Below are 20,373 nucleotides of genomic sequence, written 5' to 3' on the forward strand. Positions count from 1 at the left end.
TCTTATATTTGTTTTGGTTCTGTTCATTGTATTATTATAAGTGTGTGTGTTTTGTGCAATGTTTAGGTTTTTATGGGTAAATAAAATGAAACTCAAACACTGAACATTTACAACTTTAGAGAAATAAATCAGCTTGACTTTAAGGTCGTGGGCATATATGCTTTAAAAGGGGGAATCAAAAGTGAATAATAGAGAATAAAAACTGTTGCTGCACTTCTGGCAGGCACACTGACTGGGTTGTGGCCAGAAGTGCAACATGAGTTTCAACTCACAGAAAGCTGTGATTCAATGCTGATTTACCCTGTGAAGTTCTCTAAATTCTTCTATTTGAGTGAGAGTGTGTGTGTGTGTGTGTGTGTGTGTGTGTGTGTGTGTGTGTGTGTGTGTGTTGCGTCTGCAGACCTGCATGCGGTTCATGGCCTCCCGGAGCTGGTCCAGCTGATGAGCGGAGCTGAGAGCCTCCAGGCGGATATCAGTCAGTTTCATCTCCTTCTCCCTGAGCTCACTGCGCAGCTGCATCACTGTCTCCGCCTCGCTGTCCAAACACTCAGACAATCTGTACACACACACACACACACACACACACATACACACGCACGCACCAACAACACAGTTTAGTGACATGAGATATTGTGATTTAAGCAAAGTTTGTTTGTTTTCCCATCTGTACTGTTTGAACGATTTCACACACAGACATTACTTTATTTGGATATGTTATGTATAGCAGGGGTCCTCATACTTATTACTCATAGGTCCGTATCTAATTTTTATTTAAGGTCAGAGGTCCGGCATGCATAACAAAACAACATCAACTCACTTATAACTTTTAAGCAACATACATTTAAGTTGAGTGCTCGGTTTTCCTGGTCAATGTATATAACTAATGTATATTCATAGTCACTTAAAATGTATTGAATAGAAAATGTATTTAAAAATAGAAAAATGTTATACATCATACGGTATAGTATCCATAACACAAGTCATGGGCTGGGTGCAGATGGACTTGCCGTTTGGTGCGGACCTTGGTCTGGACTTTGAGAAGCCCTGTTGTATAGGATACGCTACCGTACAGTATAGCCCCAATAATCCTGCAATCACATACAGATGATGATGTCTACGTACAGCGAGCTGGAGTGTGTGTTCCTGAGCATGTGGCTGGAGGCTGTGGTGCCGTTGTGGGGCAGCTTAGGGGAGGACGGCAGCGACGAGTCCGTCATCTCCTCAATGTCAGAGTGAGAAGAGGCCGACTTGGGAGATTTCTTCTTGCTGAACGCTTGTTTGAAGGAGCTTCGCAGCTGCAGGTACAAAACAGAGAAGTGTAGAGAGACGGTGAGCAGACGAGGGACACACTCCCAAAGACACAAGGCTGAGAGGGAGAGGAGGAGTGTGACGAAGGAAAGTGGAGGAAAACTGCTGTGAAAAAGTGCAAGTGAGTCACAGGGGGGAAAGGGAATTACGGGTAGACCGTCTTATCACCTGAGCTACAGCTCTAAAATCAAACGCTGAGTATAACGCTACTGATTTCTACCTATGGCTCATCGTTTTTGTTTTTAATTTTTTTTTTTAAGTCTGGAGTTTTCTATATTCAAATATGGTGAAACTCAGAATTAGAGTTTATCTGGATTAAAATCATTTTTTCTCAATGTATTAAATGAGAAATTCCAAGGCGAGCAGGTGACAGTGTTGAGAGTTCTTTTTGGGAGACTTTTGGACACCTGAACAAGACTGCTGCGTGCAGACCCCAATTTTCACACTGAAAATTAGATATTTTAGATATTAGATTTTGATTTAGATAATTTGAGATATTAGATATTAGAGAATATAAGTTGCACTTCAATCCCTCTGTGGCTAAACCATTTCTTATTTTTGTAAACTTGCATAAAGAGCAACATCATGTGCATTTTCTCCTCACTTGCTAAAACTGCATTGTTTTTTAAGCTGTACTCATTTTTGCTTAAAGAAATCTATGTAATTTCTGGCGAAACCCTGTAAAAAAACAAAACCGATGAGCCATATTCAAACTACATGTAAACTTTTGGGTAAGACCCATGTCCTCATATTGTTTGAGCAAGAGTTTGTTAAAAAGAGAAATCCACCGTGTATACTTTACACTCTTATCACTGCTTCTACTTTAGTCAGCTATTCCCCTTGTACAAACTTTTCAACAATCTCCTGAGAAATGGCCTCTGTTCTGAATTCATGTAGGAAGACAGAATTATTGTTGAACACACTTTCTAAAGACAGATTCACACATCTGCAAGCTGTGCTACACAGCATTCTTACTATGGGGTAGAAGTTGGTCTCTGTGCCTTTTCTACAATATTTTGTTCTCTGTAGGATTAATACAATTGGTGTTATGAGGCTTTAAAAAAAAGCCTCTTTGATTTTGAGGGACATCGTTTTGGATTTTTCGTCTTCATACATCTTTGTAGCTGCATTGAAGATTTCAACATTATGTCACGTCGATAGTGTTTGGCCACTTATACGAAAGCCCATCACAAAATGGATCAAGAGACACAAGCTATAGCCCTAATATCCTGCTATATCCCTAACACTCTGTGTGTGGCAGTGTTAAAAGTATTTTCTGATGGATTTTTCCTTTCAAGAGCTGGCTCAAGTGTCATAAGAGCAGTTTTCAGGGAGAAGCAGTGTTGGGGAGGAGAGGACAGGCACTACGGTGGCAGCAGAGACAGGAGGAAAAGGACAGAGGTTAGTAACCTAGAAAAAGTGCAGGGGTTAGGCAGCTTTGTTTTCTTTTATTTCACACCGTACCATTCTTACCTCATAGACCTGCCACATGAAGCGAAGCAAAGGAAGACAGAGAGACAAAACAGCGCATGTTCATATGGGTGTGTTAATGTGTTATGGAGGGACAGAGATTAAACTAGAGGCCTTTTTTTTTTTTTTTACCTCCAGGCAGATGCAAGCTAATGCTACATCACAACCACCATGAAACAAGGTCTTTCATGATCCATTATATACTCTCCAACACACACTGCCCCTATACACTCCACATCATATACACTGTGTGAGCACCTGCATGGAGGAGCCTCCTGTGGGGTCTCACTTACACAAACTGACAGCTGGAAGCACATCCACACGCACACGCACGAGGGGCCTTCTTTATCATTACTACTACCTAAAGCAGGAAACTCGACACAAGCTCACATCTTTTAAGTGCTACCAGCACCACACGGCTCTTCCTGAAATGTTAACGTCAGGATCAGGGAGTGACAACCACAGGCGTCTAACACAACATTGTTTCAGTCTACGGGACGATAGAGAGGGAAAAAAAAGATGCGTACGTCATCATCTATGACTTGTCCTCCGGTGCACAAAAACGCCTTTCAACAACAAAAAAGAAAACGTCCATTATAAGTTGTGAATGAAAGTATGCAAGATGCTTTGTTGTATGATCACTAGTTAAAAAACAAATATCAGCTGATACTAGGACTAGACACTAGCTAGTAGACACTGATGTGGTACTTTGCAGGTTAAGACACGACTATTACTACAGATTTAGCCCAGTTTTTTTGACCTGCAAATCACTAAATCAATCATTACTCGGTATTCAACAGGACTGGGCCTATGGAAATCCTAAGTGTATTCACCTTTTCCCCAGTGAAAGATGCCTAAAGAGGAGAAACCCAACATGAGAATGCACAACGAGACAAAGACAAAAACAAACCACCATGAGTCCTGGCTGGCTGCTTGTTAGTAACTCATTACACACGGAAATCTTTAGATGCATCCTTTTTTTTTTTTTTAAGTCTCAGCATCTTACCCAGTTCTTCTTGTTCTTCTTCTTGTTTTTTGCGTCGGTGTCCATGTTGGAGCCCACGCTGGAGTGGCTGGTTGCGCTGGCGACGCTGCTGACGCTGTCCGAGGAGTGCTGCCTCCTGATGCGCAGGTCTGGCTGCTGGTTCTGCTGCTGCTGTGAACCGCCGTTACTGCCAGCTATAGGAGAGACAGGCAGAGGCAGGACATGTATGGGTTTGTCAAATATTAGGCGGAAATATAATCTTTTATTAAATATCAAGTATCAACCTTGTCAGTGTTGTTCACTTCTGACTTGAGATGTTTTTCCTACTTTGACTACAGAAAAAAAAAAAACGGCTCCAGATTATTGAATAGGTGGAGTGCATTATCCTGCTTTTTATGTGCTCATAACCCCAAAAGAGATTGTTTACTTACAGTGTCAGAAGTTTTTCTCTTCTGACAAGAGCAACACAAAACAAAACACACCACCTGGAGCTCACAACGCCAACAATTTATTGATAAATGAAGATCCTGGACACATCAAAATGTCTGTTTATCAATATCAAGATGCTTTGTGGTTCGGACAGATTGTGGGATCCTATTTTGTAACATACCTGTCCCTCACTTTGATACAAGAGTGCAGAAGGACATTTTCTATCTATTCTGATGAGTAATATTTAGTGGAAAAAACACTAAATATTAGGTTTCTTTAGATTACTATACTCAAGGTCTCAAATGTTGACACAAAAGTCTAAAAATATTAATTTTGGCCTTCAAATATCCCTGCTCTGCGTAGTGTTTGCCATACCTGTCCTGTCCCCTTTCGGCATGAGTTCAGGTGTGTTGATGACTCCGTTGATGGCCGCCTGAGCAACAGCGTTCTGCTTCTTCAGCAGCTCGATGGTCTTCCTCAACTCATTCAGCTCAGAGTCCTACACAGAGGAAATTACAAGAGGATCAAACCAACAAGTCCACTGCAGTGACTTTGAAAGTGCACTTGGATTAGTGCAGTCTGTTCTAAAACAAGGGGCGCTGATCTCACCTTCTGCTCTGCTGTCAGTGTGAGACTCTTCAGTCTGATGGTCATGTTGCCCAGACTCTGTTCAAACGCTGCCACCAGGTGAGCCTGTGGGAGAAACAAACAAGACAAGTTGTGCAAAATGTAAACCAGGAACTCTGTAGAGCTCAAACCTCCTCTAGTCTATATCGACGACGTTTCTCTTCCGGGATTGTTCAGGTGCTGCCGGAAATTCCGCCCGATGTCCCTTATTTCAGCCGGATGTCCGTCTCCTTCCGCTTTTCTCCTTTGTGTTGGCATTCTAAACTCCGGTGGATTTCTGAGGACTATGGTTAACTGCTCCTCAGATCTCTGCAGGGTAAATCCAGACAGCTAGCTAGACTATCTGTCCAATCGGAGTTTTCTGTCGCACGACTAAAACAACCTTTGAACGTACACAAGTTCCACCAAAACAAGTTCCTTCCCTGGGCTATTTTGCAGAGACACCGTTGCTCCGTTGGGCGCTTAGCGCCACCCAAGATGATTGTGATTGGTTTAAAGAAATGCCAATAAACCAGAGCACGTTTTTCTCCCATCCCAGAATGCTGTGTGGATCCAGAAGGTCTGGCAATGTGAGACTAAACCTCCTCCAACCTCATTAGATGTTCACAATTGTCATTCATATTCCAGGTTTGACTTGCTAATAAAATACCATGTGCATCCAACACTTTCAAGTTGTATACAGTATGTCAGAATTTCCCAACTAGAATATAAAACCGCAAAAATAATTATGGCTAAGAGCAAATTCTCCAAGAATCTAATCAGCTGCTGTCCAAGTAACGTCTGTCAGCCACACTTCAGCCACATTTCCACCTGTGACTTTCTTAGATATTTGGCTAAAAAAGAAACACTGACAGGAGTCAAAACCTCCTTCCAACTTTAAAAGACATCTCAGTTGTTTCCCCCACCGGACGCTATGGAAAAGAAGTCAGCTAGAGGCTCATTCCCTGACTATACAGCTAAAAATAACAACTCCAGAGAGCTAACTGGACTGCTTATGACTTAGTGAACGTGGAGCGAGTTTATTTAAGAGTATGAGGGAATGAAAACATCTCAACTGAGCGATAACCAGCAGAGACCTTGAGCTGAGAAAACGGATCTAAAACAGCGTGCATCTGAGAAACTGTGAGAGCTTTCGACACAACTGCTTCGACCTTGGGGACATCAGTCGAGTAATCTTCCTACCAAAATGAGGACATACCCAGTGCAAATCAATAGCACCCTGTGACAAATGATTATTCCCCCTGTAGGTCAGCGTTGGGCAGGTTCCCACACAACACTGAAGCCAAACCAAAAACAGTGCATGGAGCTAGATCTATTCATTCATGCTAAGACACTTTCTGGTAAGCCTCTTTTCACTACAGTTTGGGTGATTTAACCTGATTTTCACGGGTTTCTGGCTGAGAATAAATTGACTTGACTTTCTGACATAGGGACAAAAACATGGGAGGCTTCAGACCGGGTTGGTGGGACTGGGTGCAAACAAGTAAAACAAGCAGAATTCAAAGGAACATGTACGTAGATACAGTAAAGGCAATAAGCATCGCATGTCAAAAGAAAATAAAGGATTACAGGGGTAACTGAACTTATACAACAAATAAGCACTCTGAAAGATTTCAACACTCTTAATTTTAAGTGCAATGCTGCAGCTGTTTCTAGTTTAAGCGCACCAGTTAAACAAGAGTGAAACATCCTTCACTTTATTGTATTAGATTTTACAAATATAAATGATGCGTGTAAGAAGTGTGTGTAAGAGCTGAGTAAGGTGTTGTGACTGATGTTTGATTTAAGTCGTGCCTTTTTGCTGCAACGGGTGTTCTCAGATTCTCGGCCTCGGGGGCTTCAAGGCGTGTAGAGATAATTCATCATGTGTCTGCAGCGGATGATCACATATTTGAAAAGACAAAGCGTCTACGTCGCCACCTCATGACCCCCCTACTACCGACTCCTCTGTTTTCTGTCTGTGTTTGTCTTTCAACACCCACACTGCACCTTCTTGTATCCAGGCGTCATTAGCTGTAAATCTTCAGTCCACATCTGCGACTGTCCCTCAGCAGTGTGCTGGGACTTGACTCTCTGCGGTTATCTAACACCGCTGCCTTCCTTCCATATCTCTAATCCACAGATAAACCACCAGCGTGCACCAACTCAGGCAGCAGATTACAAGCGGAGCTTGGTGAGACTTGTGCAATACAGAAGGTAGGGTGGCAGAAAGGATCGTGTCTGGAGACGCTTTAAGAGATTTTCTGATGGTTCTGCCAGATGTAAAATTACACCTTCTGGGAGTAAAGTGCTCGGTGGGAGCTATCTATTCCGTATTTGATGAATATCATGAAATGTACTTGCGTGTATTTGGGTGCTTGAGAGAGACAGAGTGCCAAATTTCCCATCTTTCTTTTTTACAGTTAAGTATGTCTTTTGGCAAAACAACATCAATTTAAGTCTGCTTCAGGTCATGGCACATATTCTAAAATTATTCTTTATTATTATTTTCATTTTCAGCAGCTAATAATTACATTATAGTTGGAATGAGCACCTGTTTATAGACAAAGCACACCATTATTTTAGTGATTTTTTTTCTACCTTTCTGTATTTTGCTACATGCTGTACAGCCTTTGCTGATAGTAACAAAAAAATGTGTGTGTGTGAGTGAGTGAGTGAGTGTGTGAGTGTGTGTGTGTGTGTGTGTGTGTGTGTGTGTGTGTGTGTTTACGTGCTTGCTCACTTACGTTGGCACTCAGCTGCGTCGTCAAAGCGGAAACCTTTTCCTGGGAGGCGTCCAGCTCCCGACGCAGCTTGCGGATCTAAGGACGCAAAAAAGCACGACATCAAAAGACACCAAGACAAAAGCATACATGCCTGCTCCATAAAAGCATACACGGCACACATACACACGCATCCAGCCACGTAAAGAAAAGCAAAACTGTAGCAAAACAAACGAGGGAGGCTCCCAGATTGGAGCTCTGATATGTTCAGGTTAAGAGATGAAACACAGTCAGTCAATGCATAAAAGAGCACATGCAGTACTGTACACGTGTACACAGGTGTTCGAAAAAAAGAACAAGAGCCTGTTACAGGGTCAGTCACAATACAGTTACATGTGTAACTAGATACAACTGTGAAAACGCCCCCATGTTCCAACAAGTCCAGCCACCGTACATAGAAAATTAAAGAGCTGAGAAAACACAGGATAGAAGAGCTGTGGGCGGGTTGAAGCTTACCTCCGACTGAGACTTCTCCTCATTCTGTAAAAACAAACATCAGAAGAAGAAGAAGAGAAATCATTAGAGGACGTGCTGACTGAATTCTGACATGCTTTAATGAAAAAGAAGAGCAGTTGAAGCTGCCGGCGGTCAGACCATGCATCACGCACATGTCCTGACTCCTGTTTGACTTTAAAACTCCATGGAGATGAGTTGTGTAAACTGTGGAGGAGATTGTCTGGTGTAATATGTCTGGAAAGCAGAGATATCGTCCTGAAGGCATTGCACTCATCTGTGTGTGAGTGTGTGTGTGTAAGAGAGAATCCCATTGTCTCCATAGGCTGCCCACAGAACAATAGTAAGAAAAGATAGGTAGCCAAATACATACAGCGTGAGAGCAGGCAAAACAAAGACTTGCACGAACACAACACAACCCGCTGCTGCTGCTGCTGTTCACAAAAACAGTCAAACATGCAACACCCACATTTACATGTAAACATGCTGCACCGGGCGCTGAAACTGCATCTGGAACTGTTTTTCTTTTAACCTGATGCAAGCTATTTTTTTACAGCTTATTCATAGTTAGAGGTCAGTTGACAGTGAACTCAAAACGGGTTCATTTGTAACTAAAAAGTTGATGTCAGCTTATGTGCATAATTTAAAGATGTCCTACTTTGGCGCCATCCAATGGTAGTATCAAAAACAGCACAATGATGCTCTCCGTTTTCTACAAAAATGCGTCATCAGAATAATTTGAAAGAGGCTGTTATCAGGTAAGATTGATAGATTTGATGATTATTTTGAAAGAATGTAATGCCTTTAAGGCTATCCATTTATTATTATTATTATTATTATTATTATTATTATTTCAGCTGTATTACGCTCACCAGAAATGTTATGTTACTGGTCCTGCTTGTTTGTTTTATTAGCAGGATATTTCAAAAACTAATTTCCAAAATTAACAATTATTTAAACTAAACTTGGAGGTCATGGGACAAAGAGCAAGTGCTCATGTTCTCGTGCATATACAGGATTTATTTGAGGATTTTATTTCATAACATTTCCACTATGAACTTCTGCATTTGCTTTTTTAATGTAAAAACACATCTGGCTCATTTATCCCATGATAATTGATCACTAGATGCATTATAGTTTCTTGACATTTGCTAATATTATAAAATAACACATTTAGAGGACTGTTGGTATATCAGCGTTGGTGGAGGTATGTGCTCTCTGGGTGCTTTTTCTTTGTTAAAAGCTTTTTTGTTAATCCACAATCAGTATTTTTAAGGCCTGTGGGAGGCCTGAACACAGCTGTTGTGTTGTGACAGACGCAACGAAGCAGAATATCTGATAATTAATGGTTTTTCATGTGGTTCCACCTACCAACCACTAAAACAGGTTTCAACAGCCTAAAGTGTCTGTGCATGTATTAGGCAATGTGTAAAGCACATGTGTTCCGCGGCATGAGTGGATGCTTTACAAAGTGGCATCTGTCCACACATGGTTTTACCACCCAAACAGAGCTGCCAAACACACACACACACACACACACACACACACACACACACACACACACACACACACACACACAACCAGTTGATCCTAGATACACAGACAGAGCAGCCTGTCTGTCTTGGAAACACAGACAAAACACAGAGATCTCACTCTGATGCAAAATTCAGGACCAGACTTCACAAACAAAAACAATCCCATGAGCTATCAACATCATGGCAGTTAGCACTTTGGCACAAAGTGTTTACACACAAGCAATAAACAAAAATGAAAAAGGAATCTGAGGGAAAGCCAAAGTAAAGTCAGAAATAAAATGCAAATGAACAGCAGAACAATCGTTTTTTTCATGGTGGTGTTGTGGAATTCCCAAACGTTAAATTAGTTTTTCAGGTATGAAAATGCTGTCAGAAATGTCTGCTTTACTGATAAAGAAATAGAAATTCCATAAAGTATCTGCGATTATATGTTCTGGGTAATTATATGTTTGACTTACAGCTGTATCTTACACTCCAACAGAGCAAAACAAAAAAGCAAAGTGAAGGACTCCTGCACTCTACAGTCCTCCTCCTCATCCCTACCGTTTGTTGCCAGGATGTGATGGTGCCCGCCAGGGATAACGTCGCCATCATTTTTGCCTCCACTCTCCTCCCCCCTTTGATTTCAAACCTGTGGCTCTCCGGCTCAAAGGACAAGCCAGTGCAGAGCAGAGATTCAATTGTCTGAGAGGTTCTCTGCTACACCTGCCCAGGTGAGTTAACCAGCCCACAGAGGGAGGAGCAGTGAAGACAAAGCTCTGATTGGCTACTGTGTGAACATGTGGGCTGTCCCAAGTTTGCCCGTGTGCTTACAACGAGACCTTTTTCTCACGGGGTGTTTGAGTCAAATATCTGGATGGATTAGAGGATAAATGTGTAACAGCGTACTGCCAACTCAAATACTCAATATTACATTTTGTTGGCAATAGCAGAATCTCTGGTTTCCACACAAACTGTGGAGCGATCTGAACTGGTACACTTAGATTTTCTAATACGAGATGATGCAATAATTATACAGAGCCGTGTTTTATTTTCTTTCTTTCCGCATTGAGTAATAGAGCTGATTTTTTTTTTATGTTTCACTATTCTTGTTGTTTTTTTGCCTTCATTACACTGTTTACAGTGGAAAAGGAGGCAGGAAACATGAGGAGAAGGAGGGTATGACATGCAGCAAAGATCCCGGTCAGAATCAAACCGGGACCATGCGGTTACATGATATGTGCCCTCATCCCTGGGCCACCAAGAACCCTGAGAGACAAACATATTTGATCAATAAAATGTGTATTATTAAAAGGCTGTGACCGAGAGGAACATTTTACAGTTGAAAAATAAACTTGTCAGTGCTCTCAAGTGGACAAACTATGTAATGGCGAAACAAAATGTACCCCAAAAAATGTAATGTAAAAACTGTATACTGTATTAGTATTAAAGGTATAATATGAACCATCCATTTCCAGTTGACGTTTTGTGTACTCACTGTGGAGTAAATGGAAGACGTGCTGGAGACCAGAGACAGGGATGATCCATGAACTGAAGAGACAAAAACCACAAGCAAAAGTGGGGATTAGAAAGTACATCTGTACACACAACAGTACCATGATTCTCAACATACCCCCTCCCACACAAACCACCCACTCCGCTCCAACCCTGCCCACCCAACACTGTTCGTCCCAGTGTTCCCAGTTCCCCCAGCCCGCACCGACCCATCTTCCCGCCTCCTCCTGGAACATAATGACTGCAGCTCTGCGGCCATAAAGATAAAACGCCTGCATGTTAGTCGGACTTTGGCGTAACTAATGACAGCTTGAGCATTACTCTGCTAATGACTCAGCCACTAATCACACATGAGAAGCCGGGACACAACGCCAGCACTGTTCCCTGCCTGGGAGCAGATCAGAAAGGATCAGCAGCGTGATGTCATCAACCACACAGAGGGGTTGGGCTGATCCCAGCAGATTCATTCATTCATTCATTCATTCATTCATTCTCTTCACAGAAGAAAAAACAGACATTATCTTATTTGGTCTAGACAGTAAGGTGTGCTGCTGGGAACCACATGAAAAGGAGAATATTTATTTGATGCCTGGTTTAATCACATCAATCAGTTTATGTAAGATCTTTTAACTTTACTCATTGTTTTTAGACCTGAATGGATTAGAGCTGCAAGAATTACTGGATTAAACGATTAGTCTTTTGACTGAAAATACATTCATAGATAAAACAATAAATGACATGTTTGACATGTTACATGTTTTTTTGAGGGATGACTTTCATTTCTTTGTATGTGGGGTGGCCAATAATTACTATAGTATGTTATTGTGATATGCTCTTGTGTTACCTTGTGAGATATTATCATTATATAACTGCTACCAAGTTGGCCTGCCATTGAACAGAGTCATTTGTTGGTGTTGATTTCGTGGAAATTTGCTACTTTCCCTTTTCTGTTAAATCCAGTTCATACAGGATAGAAAGACTTGACATGCTCTCAGGTAGAGTCATCAGTCACAATCCTCAGAATTGTTCAGCTTTCCGGCTCTTCAGCATTTTTGCCACTTTGACCTGTTTACTGATTGCGCATGTGTATATGTCGCTGTTTGTGTTAGCATTGGGAATCTGCACTTTCTATACTTTCTTTATAACATTCTGTGAAACTGACTGCATTTTTAACACAGTTAAAAAAAAAAAAAAATCAACATGCAAATTGGTTATTGATTTGTGAGAAAAATCGACCTGAAAAAATGTACAGATCGTTTTCATCCATGGTTACGTAGATGATGTACTGTACAAGACTGTCTCATAAGAAGAAAATGGGAACAGAAAGGTGGCGATAATTACTAATGTAAACACCATTAATCTCAATTTATACTTTTTGAGCATCTATCTCTAAGAGAACTACATAACCTGTAAACACGTCTTCATTGTAAAACATGGTTTCTACAGACAAAAGGAGAAGGTGAGCATATATAAAGGTGTGTGGGAGGATGCCGGTGAAGGGGATGAAGTGACAGTGTGTGGTGGTGTTGCTCTCACACAGGACAGGTCTGACAAAGTGTTGGGTGGATGATGTGACCTTTGTCCTGTCAGTCTAACAACAGCCGGGTAACTCTACACCTCAGCAACATATACATGTACACACAAACCGCATGTACTCGCAGACCTACACACTGCGATCCAACACCCAAACAAAGACGGAGAGAGTAACGGTTTCTTGTATGTTATCGCGTCTCTCTCATGCTTCTCACTGTGATCCCTGTAATTATCTCCTCCTCTGAAAGGGAAGACAGGGCGCAATAATTATAAGTTTCTACCTGTGTAATTGTGCATGTGCAAATTTGGTGTGTGCTACCTGTGCATTTGTATAGTAGCGTCACAATGTCGGGAAAAGCTCAACATGCATTTGCTTGAGACAAATGTCTTTTAAAGTCGGCTGTACGATAGATGATTAATAGCTGTCTCCTTCTCTTAGACAACAAAATGAACCTTCATATACATGATTAGATAAACACGGTGCTCAGTGGGCTATCACTGGTCTTTGCTTCTGGATTTAATGATGGAAAACAACTTACAATCAGTAAATCAGTTTCCAAATACATTTTGTGTCATAAAGGTCATGTAGTTGCAAAATCATGTATCATCTTACAGTTAACTGTTGGAGTAGTTCAGCAGTTAAAAGAGGTGGTGAATCGTCTAAACATGTATCGCTTTGTTTGACGGGAAGCAACTAGTCTCGTTTGTGATATTACCGTTTTTCTGTAGTTTGCATTTGCTGGTTCTTACAATGTGGACATATTGATGTTGAAGGGTGTTTTTATGAGTAACCTCTTTTAGCATTCTGAATGTTTATTTCACGTGATACACTTGCCCTATATATACATACTACAGCCTGATTCTGAAAGGATGTTTTTTTCAGAATCTGGTAAAGTAAACTAAGTCAAGATTTACCAGATTTCGTAAAGTGCTCATATTATGCCCATTTTCAGGTTCATAATTGTATTTAGGGGTTATATCAGAATAGGTTTACATGGTTTAATTTAAAGAAAAAGAAATTTTTTTTGTTGTACTACACATTGCTGCAGCTCCTCTTTTCACCCTGTGTGTTGAGCTCTCTGTTTTAGCTACAGAGTGAGGCATCTCACTTCTGTTACATCTTTGTTGGGAGTTGCACATGTGCAGTACCTAGGTAAGGACTACTAGCCAGTCAGAAGCAGAGTATGAGGGCGTGCCATTCTTTGTCTCTGAAGTAAAGGCTGGACTACAATAGAGCTGTTTGGAGCAGTTTGTGAACAGTGTTTTCTGTTGGAGATGGTAAGTCCCTTTGGGGTGGACTTTGGGCTTTTTCACTTTGTACACCTATAACGTGCACAAAAAAGATACATAACACAATAAAGGAAAGGGAAAAGCAAAAAAGCATAATATGAGCACTTTAAAGAAACCTCACAGCCGATTCCCCCAGGGTGCATTTACAAAAGCAGTTTCAGTGTCACTGGATTTGCTCTCCATCTCTTAGCTCTCGTCTTTGGATCTTTTTTACACTGTCAGTCTGTGATTGTGATCTGTGAGGGTTTTCAGACAGTTACCTATTAACTACATTTCCCAGAATACCTTTATACAACCTTGAAAGAAGGAGCGTAAACCTTTGGGATTTACCTGTTGATTACACAGTTTCTGTCACCTTGAAAAATTGAGCCATGAGCATTTTAATAGCAAATGTCTTCTGGCTGCATTCATTTGTGGTAAATGGTTTGCGTTGCATTAGCATTTCTTTTTTATATTGCAGTTTGCTGAAATGCAAGTTCACGACCAACTGTGGCTATTTAACATTATTTAAGTGTTTAAGGCTGGGTTTTTTTCCATTAGGGGAACCATTTTCAACACGATACTACGCCGTACTCACTCCCAGTCTCAGTCTGTTCCTCTAATTCAAAGTGCTGTGTTTCTATAGCTCTGAGGATTGAGCAGCGGAGCAACCTCGCCCGAGCGGGGAGTCTGCCTGCTGGTGGGAAAAGCACGGCTGGGTACTTTTCCCAATACACAAGCTTATGAAAAAAACAAAGCGGCACCAAAGCTGATTATGGATTTCTAAGGGGATGAAGGGCTTTTCTTAGAGGTGCGGTTGTAATCCTTTCTAATATTCTCTAAACAAAGAATAATAATTATTTTGGCACGGGGATGTGGAATGAGGAAGGGGAGGCTTCAGAGTCATAGAGAGACGGGGGGGAACGCAGGTTTTGGAAAAGGATTACACTGTAATTACAGATTACACCAAACATTGGAAGACCAGAGCCAGGACTCACACAGAGTCAATGAATATTCATCCATTTTTCTCTTGTCTCCTCTTACCTTCCTCAAAGCCGTCCCTGAAGGAGCCCGATCGGCTCATGGTGCGAGTCTTCTCGTCAAGCGACATGCAGGAGTTTCTCAGTCGGTTGTCGCTGCACGGCTCATAGGAGCCGTCCTGATTGGTCAGGCTGTTGTTGCGCATACCAGCGAGGTTGATCTGAGCTGCCGAGGTCGGGCTGGATGCTGTGAAAATGACATATGAAATGATATAAGTCAAGTGAGGACTTCTTTTCATCATTGACATATTTTGGGGATCTATTGTTTAGTCAGCAAAAACTGTAAAAATGGCAATTATAATTTCCCAGTCCAAGGTAACACCATCAGATTGTTTTCGTCCACCACAAGCCCCAGACCCAAAGATATTCAGTTTACAATGATGTGAAACAGAGAAAAGCAACAACTTCTCTCATTTGAGAGGCTGAATCCAGAGAATGTTTGGCATTTTTGCTTCATACAGTCAATCCACTGATAATATTCAGTATATGACTTGAGCTATGTGTATCAAATAGATGCTAAATCAGGTTGAGTTTCTCTCACATAAAAACGGCAACCTCCTAGTTGTCAACAGCTTGATGGCAATGCGGTTTTAATTCATGCACTGTGTTCGAAAAGTGTTTTACAGGCTTGAGTTTGTGTTAACCAACAGAGAACAAATGTACTGTGTGATTGAAGTAAATACACATGGAGCGCTGGGTTGGTTGGTGTGTGTGTGTGTGTGTGTGTGTGTGTGTGTGTGTGTGTGTGTGTGTGTGTGTGTGTGTGTGTGTGTGTGTGTGTGTGGCATACCGAGCTGTCCAAAGTTGAAGCGAGTGCCGGAGGGGGAGGTGAGGCTGGAGCTGGGGGAGAACGGGGAGTTACCGACTGATTCCTGCAGCCCGCTGGTGGAGTGGGAGCGCAGCCAATCACGGGCCTCCTCGTGGCTTCGCAGCTGTGCGGACGGGCCATACCTACAGGAAGTCAAAGAAAAGAATTAAGTGGAGGCGAGGACACGAAACAGAACAGGTGCAGTGTGGATTCTGTATTTTTACAGGACAAGGTGATTCAGATTTTTCTGACTTTTTACAATCAGTGAGGTGGATTTTTTTCTCTTAAGCAGCCAGATTAGTAGCCGGGATCTAACAGGATGAATCAGACTCCGAAACAACAAACTACAACAGCGTGAACATAGACTGATTCTCAGCTGTGAGCAACATAAACTGGAGGAAAAAAGCAGAAAAGAAGCCAAAGAAATTTGAACCCCAAAATCAGGCCCGCTACAGCACAACACAGTGACAGCTCTTTACCACGACAAAGTGACATGCCTCGTCACAGAAGCACAACACAACAACACGTGCCAAGTGCCAAACAGAAACGTCAAAAGCTTCTTCTTTTTTTTTTAAGCGTGAGCAGAAGCCCCTAAGAGTGAATGTAGACTCAGAAATAAAAGAAAGACAGTAGACAATTTGGTGAAGCAGTGTGTAACGGCGCAATAGTCCAGCAGGAAGTGAAGTTAGTACCTGAGTCCTTTCTTAGGCAGAGTGTTTCTACCACAGTGTGGCCCGCTGTAGGAGAGAAACACTTCAGAGGAGGAAAGCAAAGGAGGCAAGGAAACAAGTAGCTGCATCTCTTAAAGACTACCTAATGCTATTTTTAACCTGCAAAGATATTCTTCTTATCGTCACTAGTACATCCCAACTTAAACACTGCAAATAAATCTTGATCTTGCCATGTAATATTGGATTTTAGTTCTATCGCTCTCTCTTTTCTTAAGACAAACTCAACTTTTCACAAGAAAGAAAGCAGACTAAGGCTACACTGGAATAAAGAAACACAGTTTCAATTAATTCATCGTACTGGCTGAATATTTTAATTCTTTGCAGAAAATAAGACTTTAAAGGGAAATGGTAAAACATTCTTTGAGATTTTTGCAGTGTAAAATCAATGATAAACATTCTATGCCCATGCTATTGGGTAAATGCACATACAAACTCTACCACAAGGTGGCAGCATGTGAGCACAGACCGCCAAACAAAAACAGTGAAGCTGCCAACATCCACACAGACAACCGCACATTTACACTCGCTCACATATTCCCATTCATGCAGGAGCTAGAGGTCCTACAAATAACCACAAACTACCACACAGAGCGACACACCTACGCACAAAAAATACATCAAATACAACGAGCTAACGCACAGCTTCTCTCTGTGGTTCTATGTGATGCTCTCTGTGTGGCAGCAGGCGGTGGTTTAGTAGGAACCTCCACAGCTGCACACAGGTACATTTACCTGTCCTGCTTCCGAGGTAGTGTGTTTCGGCTGAATATAGGGCTAGCGGATGGGGAGGAGAGGGGACTGATGGAGGACAGGAAGGAAAACGCACAACAGACACAGAGAAAGAAAGTTTTAGAGAATAAAGTGAATCCTTCAGAACAGGTCAACTGCGAAATACTTCACCAATGAAGTTAATAAGAAAACACAGTGAGGACGGAGGGTGATGTCATGGCCTCAAAGTTTCGACTGCATATGCTATTAAGTTTCCTCAGAGACATTCCTGTCACATTACGCAGTCAACCTGTCAGGATGGAATCCGCTACAATGACCACAATTACTGTGTAGTCGACTGAGGACGCCACGGGATTTTGTTTCTCTGCTCGAGCGGAAGACAGAACAACAAACAAGAAGTGACACCTCGCCTGCAAAATGTACTTAATTACGTATATAAAGTAAAAATGACTCATTATGCAGAATGACCCCTTTCAAAGCTTTATATTATACACTCAGTTTTCTAGGGGATTCTTATTACAGATGCATTAAAGTGTAAGCAGCATTTTAAGGTTCAGCTGGTTGAGGTGAAGCTCATTTGAACTACTTTTATAAACTGCCGGATTATTTAATCTTTAAAAGGACTTCTATTTTATAAACTGATCGTATGTTTTGTATGTAAAACTTTAACCTGCAAAATAACTAGTAATATTTACCTCTGAAATGCAATGAATTAGAAGTATTAAAGAAACAATATTTGACCTCAAGAACAAATAGAGCATTCAATCTTTCCGGTTTTTGTTTTTCTTCTCAGAATTTTTAAACCAAAACTCCCATTATTGGGAGATTATTGGGGACTCCCAATAATCCCCCAATTTTCTGTGTTTCTCACCTCTCAGACATGCCGGTCTTGACGCTGCCGGCGCGGCCCAGAGCAGACAGGGTGTCCTCCCTGTGCGTCCCATGGCCAGCGCTGCCCAGGCTCATGTCGATGGACTCGCTGCTGGTGTGCATGCTGCTGACGGAGGGGTATCCCATGCTGCTGCCTGTCCCGCCGTGCCCGCCCAGCGTGCTCTCTCTGCTCTGGGCGGAGGAGCTGCTGAAGGTGGTGCCCCACGTCAGGCTGTTGGAGGGGCCGGTGGAGGAGTAGACTGAGCCTGGACTGGAGGCCTGTGGAGGGGTGGAGAGGACGTTATATTGGTTTTTAAAAAGTCTGTGTGTTCTAGTGCTGAAACAATTAGTCTTTTAATATATTAAGGGATTCATTAAATCATCTTACATTTGCTGCTTTGCTATGTTTTTTTCATTTTCACTTTTATTTGATCGTCTTTTTTCGTCATTTGCTATGAGACTAAACTTTTGAACCTATGCTTACTGTTTGTAAAGACATGACTTTAAAACAATGCCCGTGAGTCACTATATGACTGAGACACAGTCTGATGAAGTCTTATGAAACATGTGAGAAGGTAACGGTGAGTTAATGACTGAGCATGCTCACACTTTGCTGCTATGCTGCAATACGTAGCCTACAGTTAGTCAAACAAGTATCAACACTTCCCATCTGTACTTTCACTGAACAAACTCATAATAAGTAGTTAAAAAAAACTGGTTTGTGGTATTAGTCAAGTGTGAACAAAATCATCCTTGTGGTCCCGCCAAAGCCTCGTCATTAGCTCACAAACACCTTCAACACATACATCTTCTCTAAGCTCAAAATGACAATCATTTTTAATCTTAAACCCAAACTTAATCCTCTGGTTTGACAGGTGACCACAAACATCATAGCTAAAGTGTGAAAATGACAGTAGCTCTAAAGTTAAATGATAAGAAATATGATACTATTGATAATGTGCATGGTTAAAGACAGGCAGTTCTGTAGAAAAACACAGTAACATACACATATAGTGTGACATATGTGATGAGGCTCTGTAAGGATAACATCAGCAGGCTAACATGCTCACAATGACAATGCTAACATGCTGATGTTTAGCAGATCATTTACGGTGGTTGTTCTCTTAGTTTCCCACAGCCCTATGTTCCCACATTTCTAGGACATTTTCAAAAATAAGTCTTGTGTTCCTACATTTCCCTTCAAATGTTAGGGTTAGGGTGGGTTAGGCGAACATTTCGCCTAATTTTAAGTGAAAAACAAAATCTTAGAAATGTGGGAACATAGGGCTTTTAAGTTGATATAGTGAAATGGTTGGCAAACAGTTGTTGGAAAACAGTTATTGTTGGCAAACAGTTTCTTATTTACACATCCAGCAATTACGGATTACAATTCATTGGAGTTGTGTTTCTGTAAACCCAATATTCAGTCTCTCTCTTTTGTTTTTGTCTCTACTGACTCCTGAGAGAAATATCTGGCTCTTTAGCTGCTGAATGCTCCCCTATGTTCATCAGCTCGTCTATAACTTCTGGGATTTGTGCAAATAGCGTACAGTAGCATTTTGGCTGAAAACAGCTGCTGGCTACAAAACAACACGGAGATTAGTGAGAGTGAACCAAAACTATAAAGTTGCTACCGGACAGCTAAACAATAAGCTGATACTCCCTATCAAGCCTGAGGGGAGCTGCAGATTCAGGTGATTGTTCTCTGTAGGATCATCACAACAAGAAACCCCTTTCACATTGTCTGACTGTCTTCACATTGTCATTTGATACAGTGGTTGTATAAAAAAAAAAATTGATTGATTGTAGCTCTGCATCAGCCAAGTTCTGCAACCTGCACCAACATCAGGATGGCCGAAAGCCTATGCATCTTCCGCAGAAGGCTAAAAACACATCTCTTCCGACTACACCTCGGATAAACATTAAAAAAATTAAATAAAATAAGAAATCTTGAACCTGCACTTTCATATGGCTCTTTGTAGCTTTGCTTATTTAAAGCTAGTGTACTTGCACTACTTGTTGTCTGGAGTTTGAACCTTCAGGGTTGAAAGCACTTAATTGTAAGTCGCTTTGGATAAAAGCGTCAGCTAAATGACATGTAATGTAATGTAATGTAGCCACTTTAAGGAATCGCTTACATTTTTTACAATTCTTCCTGAGGAGGACTTGGATGACCGCACAAAATGTCATGGCAATCCCTCCAATAGTTGTTGAGCTGTTGCAGTCCGGACCAAAGTGGTGGGCCGGCCAACAGGCCAACATTAGCATGGCTAAAAATAACTCAAATGCAACTCCAAAATAAACTCAAAAGAAAAGCAAAAAAATGCTTT

General features: G+C 41.5%; 1 protein-coding gene across 7 annotated transcripts in view; it reads right to left on the reverse strand.

The window, feature by feature from the left end:
• nav2a (neuron navigator 2a) overlaps positions 1–20,373 on the reverse strand; it is a 251,632-nt gene that overhangs the window by 8,833 nt on the left and 222,426 nt on the right. For 5 of the 7 annotated variants that reach the window (XM_078253816.1, XM_078253792.1, XM_078253823.1 and 2 more), the window contains 13 exons: positions 18,045–18,322; positions 17,177–17,242; positions 16,406–16,450; positions 15,696–15,856; positions 14,910–15,092; positions 11,047–11,099; positions 8,038–8,061; positions 7,546–7,620; positions 4,802–4,885; positions 4,568–4,691; positions 3,785–3,957; positions 1,123–1,295; positions 403–556 (listed from right to left, as the gene is read on the reverse strand). In XM_078253816.1, the coding sequence (XP_078109942.1) occupies positions 403–556; positions 1,123–1,295; positions 3,785–3,957; positions 4,568–4,691; positions 4,802–4,885; positions 7,546–7,620; positions 8,038–8,061; positions 11,047–11,099; positions 14,910–15,092; positions 15,696–15,856; positions 16,406–16,450; positions 17,177–17,242; positions 18,045–18,322 (1,593 nt within the window). The remainder of the gene's footprint in view (positions 1–402; positions 557–1,122; positions 1,296–3,784; positions 3,958–4,567; positions 4,692–4,801; positions 4,886–7,545; positions 7,621–8,037; positions 8,062–11,046; positions 11,100–14,909; positions 15,093–15,695; positions 15,857–16,405; positions 16,451–17,176; positions 17,243–18,044; positions 18,323–20,373) is intronic. The other 2 variants (XM_078253800.1, XM_078253809.1) reach the window with 2 other exon arrangements.

This window comes from Sander vitreus, chromosome 1 (assembly GCF_031162955.1).
Source record: "Sander vitreus isolate 19-12246 chromosome 1, sanVit1, whole genome shotgun sequence".
Taxonomy (NCBI): Eukaryota; Metazoa; Chordata; class Actinopteri; order Perciformes; family Percidae; genus Sander; species Sander vitreus.